The following is a 21,124-nucleotide window of genomic DNA, read 5'->3' as shown; positions in this document are numbered from 1 at the left end:
CCTACAATGCTACCTGGCACATGCTAAAAGTAAGCTTTTTTAAAAAGCAGTCTGTGAAGTTACAGTGGACCTGGCTGCTTCCAAATGTTATAATTTTGTTTGCAAGACTATTGAGTGAGAGGCAAGACTACTGAGGCAGAGCAGATTTGTATGCAGGAAAGAAAGCTTAGCTCAATGGAAATATGTTTAGGCAGAGAAGATAACTCAGATGTTTCCTTGTGCTGGTTTTACTTCTTATTAACTCAATGCAGAGAGGCAATATGAAAGATGTGACTTGGGTGGGATTTGTAAAAAGCAGAGCAGTGGTTTGGTGAACTAAGTTGGGAGGTTTTGCTCAGGAAAAAGAAGAATGAGACTTCAAGGAGCCTTATCTCAAGGGAAGAGATGGGGTGGAAGGGAGCAGAAGGACTACAAAGGTCACAAATGTAGACTAGAGTGGGCCGAGTAAGTGAGAACAGGAAGAATAAAATTGGCATCATAGACCAGGATAGCCAACAGATTAGATCAAATATATGTGTGAAGAAGACAAACCAGAAAGCTCTTATATGAAAACATTTCTTGGGAACAGGCTGAGCTGTGTTTCAGACAGTATATCAACCTGTCTCTCATCCATGCTTGTTTCTAAATTCACTAGCACTCTGCACTTTACAGACCTTTCTCTTTCTATAATTTTTTATAGAAGCCAGGTTAGCTGAAATGAAAAATGGAGTTGTTTTCCTTAGGTGCATGATTTCAAGCTTAGCGAGAAAACTTGGGGAAAATATAATTGGCCTGAACAAAACAAAACTTCCAAGGGCTTCACCAAATAAAATCTAATTTTTATCAGTGCCCTTTTAAGCATTTTTTTTAGTGGATTGCTTTCATGGCAAAGTTCAACTTTGTTCCCAGGATTTCTGACTGTACAACTTTTTACACATTTTGCTATCCTTATAAAAGACAGACAAAATGGTTTAAGGAAATATTTTTTAAGATATTCATTATCTGGCAAAGACCAGGCCTGCAGTATTTCAGCCTAAAAAGGGAAAGTTTTGGAAGTTTTTAAAAGTAACTAAAAAAGGGAGAGAGAATGAAAATGAAGATACAACTGTCAACATAAGTTTTCACGTCATTCATCCTGCATCTTTTAAAAAAGTCAGCTTTATCTTTTTACATAATCACATTTATTATATATGCATAATGCTTTCTGTATGATAATTTATGTTATCTAGGTATGTGTTTGTGAGAGGTAAGCCCCTACATATGGGTATTATGAGCACAGCAGTGAGGCAGGTGAAATCAAAACAGTCACAACCTAGAATTAATCCTGGTTTTCCTTTGTGTGTACCTGATTGGCTCTCGATTGACTAAATCCTTGGAGCTGCTTTTTGGTAGCTGCAGCTTGCATTTCTTTTACAGTACTTGCAAGTATTTAATATGTTTTTGTTTGAGCACTATGGAAATGCTGACCAGCTAAGGAATGAGATGCAACTGAATAGAAATTTTCTGACTTGACTCCAAAATATAGAGGACCAAGAATCTTATAAGCTGTCCCAGGTAAAAGTTATGTGATGGCTGCAAGGGCTGCCCATCTTTATGTCTCCTTAGGCTGGAGACACAGAATAGCCAACACGGGTAATCAAGGCAAAATAAAAATACGAGAAAGTGAAGACATATTAACTGACCAATAAAAATAATAACATTCATGATAATCAAGCAACCAGACTGTAGCTTGTGCTCTGAACCTTGCCAAATTTGAGGCTGCTGGCAAGCCACCAAGAATAGCACATCCAACAGACAAGGGCCCCTCATCTGAGAGAGCCTCGCTGCAGTCTCCAGAGAGCTTTGCCCTACGAACCAACAGCAAGAGCATCCCAGCCGCTCTGAGCAAACGGCATGAGATCGCTGGGAAGGGAGACTCAGCTAAACTTGTGTTCTGTGTGAATTGAGATTAAATGAAGGGACTCAGTTGTTATTTAGTAAAAACAGTTTCCTAGGTTACCTTGGAGTAATTTTTACTGTGTTGGTATGATGTAATCAGCTGGTTTAACATTTAAAGCTAGTAAAATATGTGCATATAATTTTTTTAAAAAAAGATGTGCCTAATCACTTTCATTTTGCACCCACTTAGCTCAATATTAATTGTTTGCGTTGGCTGAAGATTTACAAACAGGCTTAGAAGTGTAATAACCTAGATTTCTACATCTGATGGCCTGAAAGTTAGAGGGAGTGAAGAGTTTTGTCAGACTCCTAGATCTTTCCTCCCACACATGCTGGCCACCAGATAAATCATGTGTATGAGTTTATAGTGGAGTCAGTGCTGGATGTTAAGCAACACCCAGAAGTGAAGTTCTTGAAATAATTTCCTGTGAAAGCAACAGTAGACAGATTTGTAATCACAGATCACGACATTAATCAAGTAAACAAACCATCCATTTTTTCCTGTGACATTATTGAAATCCCTTTTAGGAACACTGAAAATTGTACATAATGATACTGCCTAATAACAAGCATAACTGGAGCAAAATGGTACACAGTGCAAGCAGCTTCTCAGGACTGTGGAGCACAGATGTAAAATTCCTCTCTAAAACGTGCTGAGTGCCAGCAGACATCTGAAATACTGCTTAAATATTCTAGTAGTATTAATGCAACTACTTATCTCCGTTGTAATTAAAACATTTTTTCTCTTTAAAACTTTACAATAAGTTGCTTATCACACTCTGTCAGCCAAGAGAAATTTTAGGCAGGGCTGAGAGCAAACCTGTAAATAAGGGTAAACTTTGTCCTCTTATTCACTCTAATGAATTCCCACTCAGTAAAAGCTGCTGACAGCTGCAGACTGCTTGACAGCTACAGCTAATGTGGAGGAGTCTGTCCTAGGAAATAGGACAGGTGGGTTTCACTCGATGTGCTTGAAAATGGGGTTTGCTGGAGGGGAGAGAACTGGGTGGTGTTGAAAGGGAAAGTGCCAGGCGGGGGGAGGCTGCTTGTGGGGCTACACAGCATCCAGAATAGTCCTGATTTGGTTTAGTGTTATCATTAATGATGGTAGTGGAAGTATAACAAGTAGGGCTGGTGACGCAGGGTTTGGAGACATTGGCAATACCGAGATGGACCTGGATATCATACAAAAGGAACAAAAAAGAAAAACCAACCCAAAAAACATAGATGAGCTTTGAGTACTGAAATAATGGCAATGGAATGAAATGCAGTATTAAAAAATGCAAGGTTGTGCCTGGGGGGACTAATAAAAATTTCTAGAAGCAGAAGAAGAAGCTGGGAGATCATCCTCTGGAAATGTCTGTGTAGGAGGAGGGCTCATGGATTGTGGTTAAGTGGTCATGGAGTGGCAGCAAGCTTCTGTGATGATCTGCTCATTTCCTAGGAACTAGTACTTGTAAATAACACTGCATCAGGAACATGGCTTTCCAGAGGGGATGGGAGGTATTAGACTGGCATGGTGGATTCATCTGGAGCTGACTTTTAATACTGATGAAAATATTCTAGGGAAGGTGGTAGAAGGTTGCAGGAGGAAAACTTAGCTGATTAAAGGATACACACACAGGGTTGGCATGTTCAGCAGAAAGGGCTGGGAAAAAGGTCCTTGCAGCAGAAGCCTGGGCAGATATGAAAGAGGTACAATTACACTGGTAAAAGCCAGAGAAAATGATGTTGCAACTATTGACGTGCAGGGTGGTGAGACATATGTTCTGGTTATGAAGCAATTGCAAGAATATATAAGCCCTGAAGTGTTTCCATGTTAAATTCAGGTTAGCACTCCATGCAGAATAATTAACACACAGAATCTTGAACATAAAGAATGAAGACTGTAGGAAGGAGGAAAGAAAGGGAAAGTTTTGGGCAGACAAGAGAGAAAGAGTAAAGGCTAAGGGTTTGGAAGGTTAAAAACTGAAGGGACAGATCCCAGCTAAGAGGAGAAACTGACTGAAGGGCTGCTTCTCTTGCATCAAAACTATTCAGTTACAATCACAGAAATGTTCACTTATGTTCTATCTTGGGCTGTGAGCGAACTCCGCAGGTTCTCGGATGAGTTAGTCATCATTGTTTTAATCTGTTTATCCTGTTTCCATAATAGATATATTTTTTCTCTTTGAACAACTTTAAAACCTAGTTTGTTTGTTTTTCTTCAAATTGAATTGTGGATTATTATTCAACAAGGTGCACTTTTTCCAATACAGAATTTATGGAAGTGCCTTATTGACATGGGCTGCAGCCACTAAGGACAAGCACGACCACTCGGGTTTGTACAGCAGCAGGAACAAGCTAGTGTTGAGGGTATCCAAGCAGAAGACTGTGTAAATCTAGTAGAAACAGTTTGTGTGGAATGTGTGCATGCTCCCTGTGTACTTCAGAGTACATGCGTGTTTGTATAGATACTTTTTCATTCTGGAGTTTGTTTGGGGTTTTTTATACAAGAATGGAAAAGCTTTGTTTTGGTTCATAGAAACTGATGCTGAAACTAAAGCAGCATCCTGCACCACAGAATGTGAAAGTAAAGTTAAGAAATTATTTCTCTTTCATTTATCATCACAGTAAAACTAGTGGTGTAACTCTGATGTCAGTAAAATGCAGATGCTTTCCAGTGAGTCCTGCAAGGATGTATTTGGGTGTCTGCAATACATCTGTTTGGTTTTAATATGTTTGGAGTTAATAGATAGCCACATTTTGAAAAGAAAAGCATTGGAAGACTAAACAACTATGTAAATATTAAAACCATAAGTGGGTACAGATGGACCTCACTTGATTTCAGAAAGGATCTATCAGATAATGAATCTATGGCTGGAGAAGTTCCTACGAAGGAAACTGAAATGGGATTTCCTGGTTAACTCCTATTAAAAAAGAAAAAGGAAAATACATTAATTATTCCCTTTAAAAACATCTAGTCATGTAATAGCTTTATGTTACCAACTACAGAGTTTTAATTTTTATGACTGACTTGTGACACTGGAAACTTTGCATCACATTATGTTTCAGCAAGAGTCACTGCAAACAGGGAATTGCAGGCTGGCCCTTGGTTGTGGCTGCATCTCAGTTTCTGTGCTGCAGACCTGTGTGGTTTTTAAGAAACATTAAAAAATTCTAATTCACACAAAAAGAGGCAGGCATTTAGGTGTCGAGATTCTGGATGTAAATTAAATTCAGATTCTTGGATAAAGCCAAGTTAAAAATGGTACCTCTTGGATCATGAATTTTCATCATCCTGATAGTGATTGAATGCTGTAAAGCCTGTGTGTGAGGATGAGCCAGGATCAACAGAATTACTAGGCTACTTGTAATTCATGGAACTCCAAAGCTTAAGTCAGTTTGTTCAGCAAGAGTCCAGAAAAGATTTCCTTGTGGACGGTTATAGCTGTTCATTTTCAAGGAGGAAATAGTGTACTTTCAGCTGGATTACTAACAAAAGAGGGCGTATCTTTAAAAACAAGTTATCTTGTGTATGTTTTTATCAGATAGCACTATGAATTTGTCCTGCTGTAATGAGGTTGACCTGAGTCTGAGCACTCTCCTCTTCCAGTTGGAACTGAGTTCCAGATACTTGCCTATTTTTAAAATAAGTTTCATTAGAATATTAGTTATTGCTATCAGGCTGAAAAATAAAGATGAGAGCTAACAAAAATGCATGTAGATGACAGTTTAGGGGCAGAATAAAATTTGGTTCAGTGCTAAAATTTGTTTTAGAGCTGTACTATTTATTTTTCAATGCTTACCATACTGCACTTCAGAGCACATATTTTTAATTACAGCATTATAAATTTGCTCTTTTAATCCAAATGTTGCTATTTCAGCTTACTTTTCTGTCTGCTAGAAGTAAAATGAGGAAAGAGCATCAAAACCAGATCCTTTTACCTGTTAAAATCTTTGAGATGCAGCTATATGTTATAAACTTTTCACTGTGTCCAAGACAAAGCCTGTAGAGTTTTGACTAAAGATGAAGATACTTGAGATCTAGAGTCAAAATAGTTAGTGTAGATGTATGGCAAAGCTTCTTCAAGCAATTCTAAAAAGAGCAGTGGCTCCACAATTTAACTAGCACATACTAATTATCTGTTAGAGTAATTAGAATCACAGTGGGGCAAGGGAACCTCATATTCACTGTGCATGAATAGTAAACATTACACGATGGTTTTTACCTAATTGCAGCTGTTTGCTTCTGTCCTTAGTCAACATCTCCCCTCTGCACTCCTGTGCCATTGGCTGGCTGGCTGCGATCTCTCATGTTGGGGGTAATTGCACCACATGACTTTCAGTGGCTGGCCTGCAAGATGCTTTGGGATCTTTCAGGGTAAAAGGTTCTACAGAAATCTAAAACATTATTAATTATTTGGCATAAATTGCTACATTGTTGTCTTAGGTATTTGTGGTTTACAGCTCCAATAAAGAGGAGGCTGCTCATACTGCACGACTCAGTGGTATGTAACTGGATACAAGGCTCTTCACTTCCAGGTCAGCCACTTGCCACTGGCTGATGGCTATTTGTAGGCAGTTCTATTCTTAGTAGTTGAGTGTTCCCAGCACAAAATCCCCATGATCCCCAGTGCCTTTAACGTGCTTAGAACTGTTAATGGGAAAGCATTTCTTATCTTGAGACCATTCTTGAAGATTCATTGCCGAAATGATTTGGGGAAGTCTACTGGCCATCATGCCCATTGCACATTTCTGTCTCCAGAGAAGTTGGACCCAAATTTTGGCAGTTCTTCATCCTTAAATATTTTCAGTGAGGTGTTTCTAGTGTAGCTGCACGTTTGAGGATGTGTGTGAAAGTGGGAGATCTTTGTTCCAGGTTTCATTTAGACTTCATCCATTCCAGTGTCTTACAGTGCTTATGTTCAAGAAATCTGGGGCAGTTCTCACAAAAGATATTTCCAGATATTTTATTTCATTACAACTTGGAGAGTTCATAGGAAAACCTTTGATACAGCTCAATGCTGAGTGCTTTGATCTGAGTCTTCTTAAACAAAGAATGTCTTTTTCTAGAGCACCAAAGTGACTTGGGAACATGTGCCCCATTTTCTTATGAGTAACTTGAAGAATCCACTCTTAACGCTGCTTTCTTTTAGTTTCTTCTGAAATTGTGGATATTTTCTTTCTTGTGTCCCTGCTAGTGACAGCTAGCCTTCTCCAACAGCCTCCCTGTGCAGACACTTGTGCAGACAGTCCTTCTGTCCACTACAAAAACATGGGACACCCAAGTTGAACTAAATGCTGAATACCACCACATGGGTTTGCAGTGGTCTGTAACTGAAAAGGTTCACTGGAAGCAATTTGCAAAGAAATCCTTAGGAAACCACCTGGATGGTTATTTTAAATTAAAAAAGGAAGAGATGCCACTTTAAAAAAATAATTTTTAATACTGGGTTTAAGGTTCCATACATGTGATAGTCATTAAAGCTTATTTAACCCTGAAATTATCTGGCCTCTTTAATTCCACAGGGACTGTAAGGCTCTTGGGTTAGAAATGAAAAATAATGTCAGAATGAAAATGAGACTTTCCTGAGTGCAGGACCACTATTACAGAATATTTTCTTAATCAAGCCTCTTTAAGAGCCAAGCAGTGGAGGAAAAAAATAATCAGGTTATACTGCTTTCATCCACATGGTCTTTGCTGATGCTTTGGGCCACTGATTGACATCGGCAAAAGTCAGTCCCAAGGGCTGGATGAGGCACACTCACCTAAAATGCATGTAGGACCTGTGATTTGTCCATCCACAATCTCAACTGCAGTACACCCAGTTCTTTGTCACAATACGCATTTGGGATAATCCCAGTGCACTCTGACGTTTGGGCTCTTAAAAGTCAGAGCTTTCTGGTTGTTGAGACTGGAAACTTTCAGCAGAAGCAGTGATTTTTGTCAAGTTTCAGTTACACCAAACATCTGTGGTGTGCCCCACCACCCTTTCCCCAAGGATAAAACATTCTGCAGGGAGGGTGTTGCAAGAATTCCTGAACTAGACAGCTAAGCTGGAGTCATAACTGTCCTGGCCAGGGCCCTAGTTTGAAGAAGACTCCCATTAGAATTAAAACATCCCATAACTCTCATAACAACAGCCCTATTCTTGTTGAACATGGAAATTTAAGGCTGGGGTTGGAATGGGGGGAGAATGAAAAGACAGACAAGTAAACAGATAAAGAGGGAGCTCTTGCATACAAGTGGAATTTCCTCTGAGCACAGGATATTCTTTATCATTAACTGGTCTGTCACAGGAAGGAAAAGGGGAAAACAGTGTTTCCTGTTAGGGGGAAGAAAAAATCAATAGGCTTTGGAGATACCTGCCTGGAAAGAACTTTCTGTTTTCCCATCAGCAAGAACAAATAAGTTTTTAATTCCTTTGTATCATGATGTCTGTTTTAAAACAGTTTATTTCTTGAAATAGGACTTCAGTATAAATAAGTAATTTAGAAATGATCAGTAGCTCAGACTGCTTTGATCTTTCTTGTTCATTTCAGAAAATGCTCTTACTCCTGAAAATACCTTCAGTAAAACACTGTTTTGAAAGCAGTTACATTCTTCTGAGTTTATGTCTATGAAAGTAGTAACAACTAAAAGAGCCATTTGCCATACACATGCAGTCACTCCTGTGATATTATGGTTAAGATGCTCACAGATGGGCAGGGGATCTGCTATTGCTTCTGGTGAATAAAATTTTCTTTTGGAAAGAGCACAGCTGCCAGGCAAGTGTTCAAAGCCTCAGGATGACAACTACCCTGCAGCTCCTGCATCATCTCTTTGGTTGCATTTTGCTTCGAATATCTACGGTGGTAGAAATGTGGGTTTTTCAGAAGAGTGAGAAGAGGCCCAAAGACTGTAGGAATGGATATATATGCACAAGCAGACCCATGGTAACCCGAGTTGCTCAGGGTAATCCTCTTCTCTTTAGCTGTCAGCTTCCTTCTTCGCAAAACTGGACCTGCAGATTTAAAGTCGTGGCTCGGTTGTAGCCACATTCCCGTGTTCTGAGCCAGGGATCTGTCCTGGGCCCATGACAAAGTTTATAGCAATGTCAGTGGCATAACTGAATGAGCAGAAGCTGTGTAATCCAGCAGTGTAAATGTAAGAAGACAAAATAAAAAGAAGGAAGGAGGGAAGATGACCTCTTAGACATGCACAGAAAAAGGGGTGGAAGTTGCATTTTTTTAAATTGAGAGGGAGAAGGGGGGGCTGGGGGTAAGCTTAAAATGAAACTATCAGCCAGGCTGGAATTAAAAGAGGGCTTTAGGAATGATCTAACTTTTATTTTATTACATGACAGAAGACAAAAAATCAATAGCTGGTAATTCAGACATAAATGAGTTATACAGGCCATTGACACAATGGACCAAACTTTATAACAACCACATCTGATGCTGTCAAGCCACAGGCTTCAGTGGCGCCAGTAATAATTATGGCTGATCACCTCTAATTCAGAGCTGCCTTGCTTGATAAAGGTGTCACTCTGAGTGGCTGCAGCATCAATATCAATTGAGGATGTCATCCAGCAGGTCAGGCTGCTGTGGAGAACTGTTATTTTTAATTGAATCGGACAAACCCTTAGTTTTCTCCTCCTCTCATTCTGTCTGTAAAAACCATACATATCTTAAACAAAATATCATTTGAATTCATGACTGAATCTATGTGAATTCAAGACCAAACCATGACAGACGCTAATAGTTTTGATCCGTAGAAATATATTCTAAGCATAATTTAAAACCGTAGGAGTATCCTCAGGAGGAGACTTTGGTACTTCACAATAATCTCTCTTGCATTGCTGCTGTGATCAATTAAAGAACTCACCCCAAAAAAACCCCAGTGTGGTAAAATGCTGCTGGGCAATAGAAATTGATTCTCCATAGACTCGCATCATCATAAAGAAGAAAAGAAAGCACAGTGACTTTGCTGTTTTCTTAGTGTTTTCTAAATTTGGGGGGCATAAGTGCATCCACTGAGTGTTGGAAGACTGAGTTTCACTCTGAGATATGAGGCGAAGTGGCTTTGTGAAATAGTTCTCAATCTATAAAGAAAGGAGACACTTTTAAATGCTTCTACGGTGTTTCACGTGCCATTAATACATAACATCTGCAGTTTGATGTTGAAACTATTAGTCTTTGGATTGCTCAGGGATGCTATAAGTGCTTAGACATTTTAATTTATTATTATTATTGTTGTTATTATTATTATTACTTAGGCTTTGCCTTCTGTTGTGGACCAACTGCTTGGTACTGCATTGACTACAATCAGTTGGGAGTGATGAACAGTGAGAAAGCCCTCTGTGAGGGAGGACGCGAGAGGTTTTTCAGCCACGACCACTGTAGCATTTAACATCAGGAGGACTTTGATGAGGCAGAGGACTTTGCACCACAATAGCTTATCCCTGCGTGCGTAAAAGTTGATTATAAGTTCCATTTAGAAACATTCTCTATGCTTAAAAACCCCCCAGACTTGGGAGAGAAACACTGGAAAGGCAATAAGAGCAGCACCGCAGTGAGTTAGTTATAAGCTTGCTGTGCCGTATGGCTTTCCTGGTACTTTTTTCTGTTGAGGGGAAAGAAGCCGCCTTGCACCTGTGTGTTTGCATATGGAGGAATACGGTGCAAGAAACAGCTCCGTCGTTTTCCTTCAAAAAGCTGGGGCTCAATTCCAGCTGTGCTCTGCTGAAGCAGAGAAATCCCAGTTTAAGGGATAACCTGCAAAGCAACGCTCTCCATCCTCCCAGACCCCTCGCCCCCCATACACGCTGCTCCCCTGCTTCTCTGCTGCCCTCCGCAACTCGGGCTCGGTCTTCCTCCTTTTCCAATAGCCGCATCTTCCCGTGCGGGCGTTCTGGAGGGACGCAGGATCTTCTGGTGATCCCCGGTCAATCGTGTCAGCCCCGTCCCTGGTCCCAGGGTTTTCCTACGCTCCGGCAGGCAGCTGCGCAGGCCCTTCGCAGGCAGCACTGTTTCTTTCTCTGTTTACTCGTTTCCAATGGCAATTGCACCACCGAGTCTCAGTACGTCTGGAACTTGGCCTGGGGCTGTTTTGGTTACATTGAAGTTTTTGCTTCAGCGCTGCCAGATTTAAATGGTGACTTCACCAGCACTGAGCTAAAAAGGAGAAAAGGGGAGGAGGGAGGTAGTGCAGCGAGCGGGAGCGAGGGAGAGGGCCAGGGCATTACATCATCGCTTGGACGGGAATCAAATGGGAAGGATATGACTCACTCGGGCTAGTTAAGCTTTGGCTCAAGTTCTACATACACTCATTCCAGGGCTCTCATGTTCTGCACCTCAGCAGGGAATTCAGGCTCAGTGATGTCCATGAGGTTTGTTTTTAATTTTCTTTTCCTTTTCTGATTTCTATATAGTTTCCCCCCCTCGTCGCCTTCCTCCTCCTCCTCTCCTCCTCCCTTCCCGAGTCCCCCTTTCCCACTCTTTTCCACTTCTACAGAGTTTGTTTTCTGGTGCGTGTAACCTCAGCTCTTAGGAGCAGAAGCTGTTTTTAAGACCAGACCAAACCCAAACAAGGAGCACAGCAAACTTGAGAGAAGTTTGGTAGTTTGTTGTCGTTTGGTGTCCCCCCCCCCCCCCCCCCATCATTATGTTGTTCCTAATCGGAGGAGACAGGGAGAGAGTTAAAATGCAGGAACCAATCGCTTGGACGGTGATGTAATGCTGGAACTGCAGGGTTGTTAAGTAATGTGAGAGGAAGGGGGTCAGGGTTGCAAAGCATTTACCTGCTGTCAAGGGGCTTTAAGTTTATTATCAATTGCAGTGACTGTAACTGGCTTCAGACTGCACTCTCTAATTATTCACAGACTCCCCTTTTTTATCTTTTATTATTAAAAGTAAAACTATATTATGGTATTTTAAAAAATGTGATATTATCACAGCTGCGAATTATTTTCCACCGGGGTTTTTTGATATTTTTAAAATAGCTTGAAACTGGATGTCGCTTTCACAAGAAGCCCGGAGAGAGCGAAAAGAAAAGAGAAAGGCAAAAAGGGGTGGTTCTTCGAGCGTGGCTGGCGAATTTGAAACTGTTTGAAGAAAGCAGTTCAGCCTCTGCCTAGCAGAGCGAGTAAAAGCTTCTACTGTTGGAAATCCGCTGTAGAAAATAAAGCGTTTAAGGGAGGCAGATTGCAGAGCTCATCCCAACGAGGCTCAGCGTTTCATCCCTAACACTTGTCAGCAGTATTCTGATCCTTAGCTCACCCCGGGCTCGTGGCTGTCTTGCCTTAGCTGGAACCGCGGAGGTCCCGACCCCGCACAGCAGATCCCCTCCTGCCACGGTTCTGCTCTCTAGAGCTGCTAGGGTCCTGGGGCACCTGCCTACATGGATTTCCTTTGCAGGACAGAGCACTGTGCTTGTCTTATTAAGTCTGTCAGTCTTCCTACAGACCTTTCAGTCTTTTTCCACATAGCTAACTGTCTCTAGGTCTGGTGTGGAGAGAGAAAAGGTAGCTCTTCCCGGAGTTCACTGGGAGTACCTTGCCCTTAGGGTGGGCCACAGAGTTTAATACTAAGCCCGTGCTCGGGCATTGGTTGTGTTTAGATGTGGGATGAATGTGTGCTATCAGGTGTGTGTTGGTGTCCTGAGGATACCCGTTCTGCTCGGACGAGCTCTGCATCAGGTTTCTGTGTCAAGAGCTGTCTGCTCTTAAGGTATGACTCTCACAAACGCCTCTTTCAAAGGGAATTTCTGTCTCTGGGGAAGCACTGAAGTCCACTGGAGTTGCAGTGGACTACAGATTTGCTTGGTTAATTAAAGATAGCCTTAAACATGCTCTTGGGGGTTTCGTGATTTTTTTTTTTTTTAATTTTTTTACAACCTGTATTGGGGGCCAACTGAGCCAAATAACAGTGTTGTTCTGTGGTTGGTGGCGAAACCTCCTGCTCTCTTCCTGAACAAGACAAGAGCCTGTGGCCAGCTCCTGCCTTCCCTTCCCTCTGGTAGCCCTCTGCAAAGCTGTCTTATGTCTACCTGTTATGTTCCTGCACTTTATTCACAGGTTTTCCCTAAGTGCCCTGATTTTCAAGCTCCTCAGTCAACTGCTCAAGCACAAACAATCGCTCACGGGCCAAACTTTTATCATTTGAGAGCCCAACGTAAGGCCGCACCCAGCCCTGGCCCACGTTGCAGTGCAGATACACCATATGGATTGGATTGCGCAGTGCTCTGTTGGGGAGGTGTGGGTTGAGGAGGGAGCTGTGCTGCTGCAGGAGTTCCCGTAGGATTTCTGACTCATACTTTCTCCTAGAAATGTTGGGAAGTGCAGCTTCACGGCCCATCAGAATAAAGCCTAGTAGATTCTTTCCTTTGCCTGCCTGCTTTAGATTCTGGGATGGACTTGTCTTCACTCTTTCCCTTCCTGCCTTTTGTGGCTGGAGTCTTTGTTCAGTAAAAGTCCATCAGCGTTTTCCTAGGATAGTGTCTAGCCATGCTTGCAAGATGCTGGGCAGAAGATAACAGGCTGTCACACTCCATCTTTCCTCTGCAGAAATGCATCCCTGCTATTTCTTTTATAAAACCACGTAAAATACGCTGTGCAGCGTGTCCTGAGAGTCTTTGGGTATCGGATTGCATTCCACAAGGGATCAGAGTCTCACTTGTCTGGTCCCAGCTATTAACATGTCACCTGTCTGGAAGGGCAGCAAAAGAGAACATCTTGGTGCTCTAGATGGTGTGGACTGACTGATGACCCTGCTGTGTACCTAAACTTTCACAAATTATCCACCCTGCTGATTCATGCTCGCTGAAGTTAGGTAAAGGGTGTAAAGAAGTAAATCCTTCTTGCCTTTCAGAAGTGCACTGCATCTCTAAGTTACAATTTACTGCTGCTACTTCACTGATTTCAACACAGCACCACAGGAAAAACAGTTGTAAAAGCTTCTTTCAGAAAGCTGCAGTTGTGAATTCCGTATGCATACACACACAGGTGTATGTATGTATGTATGTATGTATGTATGTATATTGGTTGTTGAAGCAACAAAACACATAATTAATGAAGTAGAACTGTCCAGATTAGAGTCAGACAGCTCTGGTTGTGCTGGACAGGTGCTTTTTAAATGCATGTTCTTTTTGGACAACAAAAAAAGGAAAGTAGCTGCCCATGTGGATTCCTCTGCTGCTAGCTGCTGGGACCCAATGTGTGGGACTTGCAGCTTCATGGTCAGAGGTCAACAGCCCTGACAGTCAAGTTCCACATTTGAAGCTGGGTCTTCTGGCAAGAGGATTTTCTTATTGAAGGATTATATCTTTAGGGACCTAATTTTTAAACAGCAGCCAAGAGAAATGTTAACAGTGCTCTGAAAATGAGCATCAGAAGATATATTCAGAAGCACATGTAACCTGTCAAACAAGCCAGAGGCCAAACACACCAGAGCTTGGGAGTGATGTTTGCACTGGAGAGCCAACTGTGCGTGGTCGGCCTGTGAAGAAAGGCAATCTGCTCCGAGCAGAGCCCGGCTGGACGAGTCCCAGTAAATTTTCCCCACCAAGATCCCAAGTAACATTTCTGCCTGCATTGCTGAATGTGTGCATTGGCAGAATATCTGCTCTATAAGCTGTGTGATTTTAAGCCATAATTTGGTGCTCTTTAGCTGGTCTCTGCATGCACAAAAGAATGCCAATTCTGTAGTTGCAGTACAAAAGGAAGAGGTAAATATCAGACAGCTTGTTTTTATTTCACTGAATGTGATCCCTCTGCTCCTGAATTCCTCAGTTTTCCTAGCTCTAACTTGAGACCTTTCCCTTAGCCTTTTTTGGAAGACTTGGTTGATGTTTGTGAAGTCCAGAGAAGCTTTCAGAGCTGGTGTCATGAGTGCTGGTATCAGAGCAGGTCAGGTGTTGGTGTTTGACAGAGGTGGTGGCAGGGCTGGCAGCTCATCAAGTTTTGGACACAGCAGGCAGGAAGACCAAGTTGTTTCCTGCACCTGGGTGGGGGTGCTGGGGCAAAGTGGCCTCCTGTGCCCTTCCCCATCTCTCTCTCCTCTCACCTTCCCACCCTTCTTTTGTTCATCCTGCACATGCCTGGGCCGTGTTCAGCCCAAACTGTTGAGATCAGCTTTGCTGAAAATTACACTTCAGATCAAAATGTGAGTTAGGTTCCACCAGTGTGAAGTGAATGCTGGGTCTTTCTCTGCAGCTACAGATAAACCAGATAGGAAGGTAATTACATCTCATTCCTATCTGACTCCCTTATTTACCATAATCTCTTTTAATCCCTTTGATACTCATCATAATAATGTTAATCTTAATGAACTCATTTGGTATTAATGCGGATGTGATTTGTAAGTTCAGAGCAGGCTTGCCATCCTTGTTTAGCGTTCATTAATATCCACTTAACTCAGTTTATGCTCTCTTTCTCCTGCAAATGGACTTGCATATCTTTGTCTTCCACCTAGATGATGTGGCAATTCCCACAGTGGAACTCTCTTTCCACACTCAAGTTTGTATTTCCTTCCTATTCTTCTTCCTACTTACAAGATCCCAGAGCAAAGAGCTGTTGGAAACACTGCATCCATCTACTAGTGGCTTTCTGTACTCAGTTGCTTAGTCATTTCTTCCACTTTCAACATCAAAATTGAAGGAACCCTTATCCTCTTATTTCTCATTCATCTGGCATTCCTTCCTAGATTGCTTCAGAGATATTACCTTACTATAGCCCTTGTTTTATTGTCTCAGAGGGTGAAAAAGTAAGAGACACAACCCCTAGTCTTGGCAAAGAGTCAAATTATTTGTTGCTTACTACCGTACTCTCCCCAAACGCTCTGTTTATGGGTGGGGTACCTCGCCCAAACAGTTTCCAGTGTGACCAGCCAGTTTTAGTGAGTGAGGACTACATTTGGATGTTGAGCCTGATCCAAATCTTATTGCAGTGAATGGGAGAGCTGAGTTGATGGGCTTGGGATAAAATCTGTGGAACTATCCTCTTTTCAGTCCTTTGAGCACCCACGTATTTTTCAACATCTCTAGCTTTGGAATGTGCCCTCTTGGAAAACTACTTGTTCAGCCACAGTGATCCCAGAGACTGATGAACCTTGGATCTCTATTAATGTGTGATTTCCTCTCTACGTGGGTGCTTGTGTTTGTTTTTAAATGTGGCATGGAATTTCTGTGTTGTGGTGCTTGCTCCCTCTCGACTTCCTCCAAACACGTTTTTAAAGCCTTGATTGTAAAATAGCATGATTTATTTTTCAGTCCCAGTGACACACATTTTGCTTTTTAGGTCTTTTGAATCCTGACAGAGCCAGGAAAGTATAATTTACTTAACAGAACGCTGTTGATTCCATCCTCTCTTCCATTCTTTATTTTATGGCCTGATGTTTCTTTGTAGCATCAACTTCCAGTGTTAAAATGAGTATCTCCACTGAAAACATACAACTTTTAATTTACTGGAAGATTTCTGAACATTATAATAAAACTAGCCATTCTCTTGGTAAAAACTACTAAGTGAGAGTGAGAATTGTAGTCTCTGAGATCAGTACAAGCTGTTTTTCTGTGGTGGTCTTCATTTTAACATCATATCTTTCGTTCAAGAGCATTGCAGGATGTTTGGAAAATTGCAACCATTAGTCAAGCATATTAAAGCTCTTTATTAGTATGAGTACAAGACATATTCATGTAAATAACAAGATGGAGAATTTTATTGCAGATATCTGCAACTCTTGTGCTGCTCCATGACCATAAAGAATATGGGCAATGTGCTTCAGATGGGCACTGTTTTCTAAAGATAATAAATCTGTGCCCATTAGCAGCCACAAAATAATAACTAAAATAATAGAAGTTCATTATCACAAGCCCTGTCAAAAGTAATGTCAGTTGAATGTTTTACCACACTGGAAAAGCCCATCAACACCAGTAATTTTATATGTCAGATTTAACACGAGCTAGTTTTTTCCAAATGAAGTCTTACAAACCAGAAGAGAAAAACATGTACTAGACCAGATTCTTCCTTGACCTCAGTTTAAGGCAACTGAATATCATGTCAGAAAAGTTCCAGTACTGTGTTCTTTGTTATCATTTGGTTTCCAGGTCAAAATGAACTTTTCTTTCACTGCAGCTGAGGATATGAGCTCTTATTTCTCTTGTATCACAGGACTGCAGGAATTCTCATTGCTCTGAATACTTTTCAGTTTTCTGATCTACTTTGAATTAGTGAGTTTCTTTAGAAAACTCATGTAGAAATAAGATTGGCTGAAAAATCAAAATAAACACTAAATTAAGGTTCAGTTTACAGTTTGCCTCAACCACCAGATTCCTTGCCATCGGAATCCAGTGTTGACAAGCATCTCCTGTGGCCATTCATATGAAAGAGGGATGTGTTGCACAAAGTGCAGACTGGTACACAGATCTCTGTATGTGTGAATCTGTTTGTGTATGTAGGGGGGGGAGGGTGTGTGTGTGTGTGAGTGTGTCTGTCTGCCCCCATTTATGAGACTGCAATGCAAAATTAACTTCTGCTATTCCTAAGCATCCATACCAGAAAAAATTTATCACCTGAATAAGATTTCAAGTTGCGTGACTTAAGGTGGTGATATTGGTATATAAACTTGATTGATGGTTTCTTTCTTTTTGAAATTGACACTCTATTAGCACTCCTCAGCTCTCCCTCACATTTTAAGTTTTTCTTTAAGAACGAGAAATCAAATTTAGGGTAAAAATTTAAGCAACAGTTAAAGGGGGACATTGCTGTGCATCCCTAAGTCTTCAGTTTGGCTTTTTACTTACTAATCTTGTGCAGTATAGAACTTTTCCCAGCTACTGCAATTCTAGTATATTCAGTAGATATTCTAATCTTTAGTAATTAATTAAGCCATTTTTTCATTTAAACTATTTTGATGAGACTTTGTAGAACCCTGTAAAAAAACTGCATTATGTACTTCAGGAAAAGTACAAATCCTTACCAGCAACCTTAGTAAAAATATGCAAAAATAAGTGAATGTTATAGGAAAAAAATGAGTATAGAGATAGTTGGAAAAGCATGAATTTATAAAGGTCTTCTTAGAAGAGCAAAGTGTGGCTGATTGAAAACTTTCCAATGAGACTCAGTAATTGTTAAAATTTGGGCTTTTGACAACAATTTTTTCACGAGAAATTTGGAATTGTTTTTGCTGAGAAATACCTTTTTTGTTATTAAAGAAAGGTCTTGAAAAAGAATAAGTTTCTCACTTGCTATACACTGAAAGATGATTAAGCTTTGTACATTTTATTTTCTGTTTGATATTCAGTGTCTCTTCTAAATGGTTCTGTTACTTCTGACTTGTTTCTGTGGGCAAATGCCCAGAAAGTGTGAAGAGTAGCAAATGATAAAACAGGCAATAATACTCCGGCATCTGCACGTGTTACATTTCAGAGTTTTAAACTTTGGTCTCACCTGGTCTTGCCCAGGACAAGTTCTTGACTGAAAGCACAGACAGCTGCAGCTCTAATACCTCCTTATTTTTTCCCCTTAAAAGACAGTTCTTTATCTCAGGGAGACTTGTTTTAAAAGCGCAGTGCTCCAATAACAGGATGTTTCGGAGTGTAGATCGGATTGAGCTGGATGTGGGCAGGGTCTGTTGCTTCCCCGTGTAGCACTGAGCACAGGAGCACTGAATTTCAGCGGCACATCTGCACTGCCATGTGTCTCTTGTGCAGAGGAATTATCAAATTGGACAAACATTAGATATAGTAATTAACTGATTGGCTCAGGGTCAGGTATTTGGGTTTGCCCAAACAATCCCTAGAGGACTTAGAAAGATCTCTATTGTGAGGGGAATACAAAATTTCTGCACCCAACCAAAGTCTGGGGCAGTTTTGGGTGAAATCTGCTTGGACTGTTGAATAACTCCAAGCAAATGGGCACCCCAAAACTGCACACATATTCTTGTGTGAGTCTGCAGTGACTCACTGTAAGGTGGGTCAGTTGCACGGAGGACAGATGGCCTTATGGACATCTTCCCTAGGCTGAAGGGAGAGAGTAGCCAGAGGAGCAGAGAGCAGGGGAACTTGGTTGATTTAGCCTGAAGAGATGGCTACCAGGGGATCTGATTGCAGCCTTTAGCTACTTACAGGGTAGTTACAGAGGAGACAGGGTCTGCCCCACTTTGCAGCATGAAGTCGGAAGACAACAGGCGCAAGTTTCAGTGAGAGAATGTTCCATGAGACCTAAAGAAAGAAAGGTTCCAGCAGGTGAACTCTGGCAAGACACAGCAACTGGCTGGAGTCACTCTGCTACTGTAGATTTTCACACTTTGTCTACAAAGAGGACCCCAGCAGCCTGCTCTGATACTGCATTTAGTCCTGGTTGGAGCAGGAGGTTGGACAAGGTGACCCTCTGAGGGTCAGACCTTCTTCTGACTGAAACTATTCTCTAGACCTGCACTGGGAAATGATGGCAGCACGGGCTGTCTGTACAGGGGGTGGAAGCAGGGAGAATTTTGATGAGCAAAAAGCAATACAAAAAGCAAAAGCTGAGATAAGAACATAATGTCATCTAAAGCATATCCTGTGCCTGCTTGTGTCCACCTTGACTTGAGAAATAAAGAATGTATGCACTTCACGTAACACTAAATGCGGACTCTGAATTGCTCTGTGCTTCAAGGTGCTTCATTCCCTAGCTTTCCCATCACGCTGTAAGTGACGGGCACTCAAGTTTTAGTAGGTGCCTCATAAACATGCAAAGATAAAACAGTAATGATGAAAACCAGCCATTTTTTGGCTGAAATGTGAGCCAAAATACGGCCAAATATTTTTTCAGTTTATAAACAGCTAAACAGTTCTTGTTCCCTCCTCGACTAAGCATCTGAAGTTTTTGCTTATAGTGAAGAGTTGCAAGAGAATTCTAAAAACTTGTGAGAAAATCCATCTCTGATGTATTCCCAAACTAGTCAGCTCTTTAAAAGTACCCTCCCCTCCCCCCTTTTTTTTATTTTTACAAAAGTAAGGGAATTAAGCCATAACAAATAAAACTTTGGAACCCCCCATGGTTATTTTCAGCATGTTTTGCAGAACTAGGAGACAAGCTTTGTCCATAACCATGCGAGGGATCCATTTGCTAATATCCCTGTAAGCTCAAATGTATGTTTTACAGGAACTTAGCTAGCAAAAGCTGTTCCCACTATAAAAGTAATGGCACATTAATGCCTTTTTGCAGTGAACTCCCTGTATACCTTACCCAGCGTTCATGTTTGTCCATTAACTAATGACTATCCAATATGATGTCACTGCTATCACATGTAAAATCATGCATGCTCAGTTATTTTATTATTGCAAAATTAATAATTTATTATTGAATAGAACATAAAAACTGAGGATCAGTCCCTGTATATGACTCTTCACTGACAAAAACTTCTGGAATGACACTGACTCAGTCTTATATTTTTCTTGAGGTAAAAGGCTCAGAGGAGGATGTTGTTCATATTTATGAAGTTTCTAGAAATGCAGTCTTAGAGTGTACAGCCGTGTTCTCACTACGCCACTGGCACCTTCTTTACTGTCATGCATTCACCTTGTTTGCAAACTCCTTTCTTGTGATCAAGACAAGCTTTGTCCTTTTAAAGTGCTGCGTCTGACGCTTCGGTAAATGTCAAAGATGATTTTGCACCGCTGTTGGATGCAGAGCAAATCACGGAATCTGGACGCGTGGTGAAAACTTCCTGGCTGGAAGAGCTAATCCCCTTGGAAAACAAAACAAAAAGTCCCATACTTTCCTGTAGAATATCGTCTTTTCCCTTGAAAACAGCATTCCTACCCAGTTAATTTATTACTGAATCTAATCTGTCTGTAAGATAGCTTTGAAATACCAGTGTTAGTTCTGTTTTTCATTAATACACTGATATTGATGTTCAGGTTTCTAACTAGCTGTTAAAATCAATTAGGAAAAATCTAGGAAAGAAGACATAAAAGAGAGGAATGAGTTGGAATATTGGGTTGTTTTTAATAGAGCAGGAAATGAAGAAAAACTGACAGATTTAAGGTTTCTTTTGTGTCATTGGTGTGCTTCAGGCAGGTGAGCTGTAACGGTAACCAGTTTTATGTGAATAACAAACTTGTTGACTTAGTGGCTGAACTTAAAAATAGTAATTCAGGTTAAGTCAATATGATTTAATTTCTTAATTATTCTGTGCAAATAAGGAACAAAGACATTCTCAGGTTTTCAGGACAATTACATTTTTAAAAATAACTAGGTAAATT

At 41.0% G+C, this 21,124-nt stretch overlaps 1 protein-coding gene across 5 annotated transcripts in view; it reads left to right on the top strand.

Annotated features, from left to right (window-relative positions):
- CREB5 (cAMP responsive element binding protein 5) overlaps positions 1–21,124 on the top strand; it is a 258,114-nt gene that overhangs the window by 143,527 nt on the left and 93,463 nt on the right. Inside the window, exon 1 of one of the 5 annotated variants that reach the window (XM_010398995.4) lies at positions 11,184–11,270. The exons of the other annotated variants lie outside the window; for them this stretch is intronic. Within the exon in view, the coding sequence (XP_010397297.1) occupies positions 11,224–11,270 (47 nt within the window). The 5' untranslated portion in view covers positions 11,184–11,223. Of the gene's footprint in view, positions 1–11,183; positions 11,271–21,124 lie in introns of those variants that run through there. 5 annotated transcript variants of the gene reach the window in all.

The sequence above is a fragment of the Corvus cornix genome, chromosome 2, assembly GCF_000738735.6.
Source record: "Corvus cornix cornix isolate S_Up_H32 chromosome 2, ASM73873v5, whole genome shotgun sequence".
NCBI classification, from domain to species: domain Eukaryota; kingdom Metazoa; phylum Chordata; class Aves; order Passeriformes; family Corvidae; genus Corvus; species Corvus cornix.
This window is presented reverse-complemented; position numbering and strand designations above follow the sequence as displayed.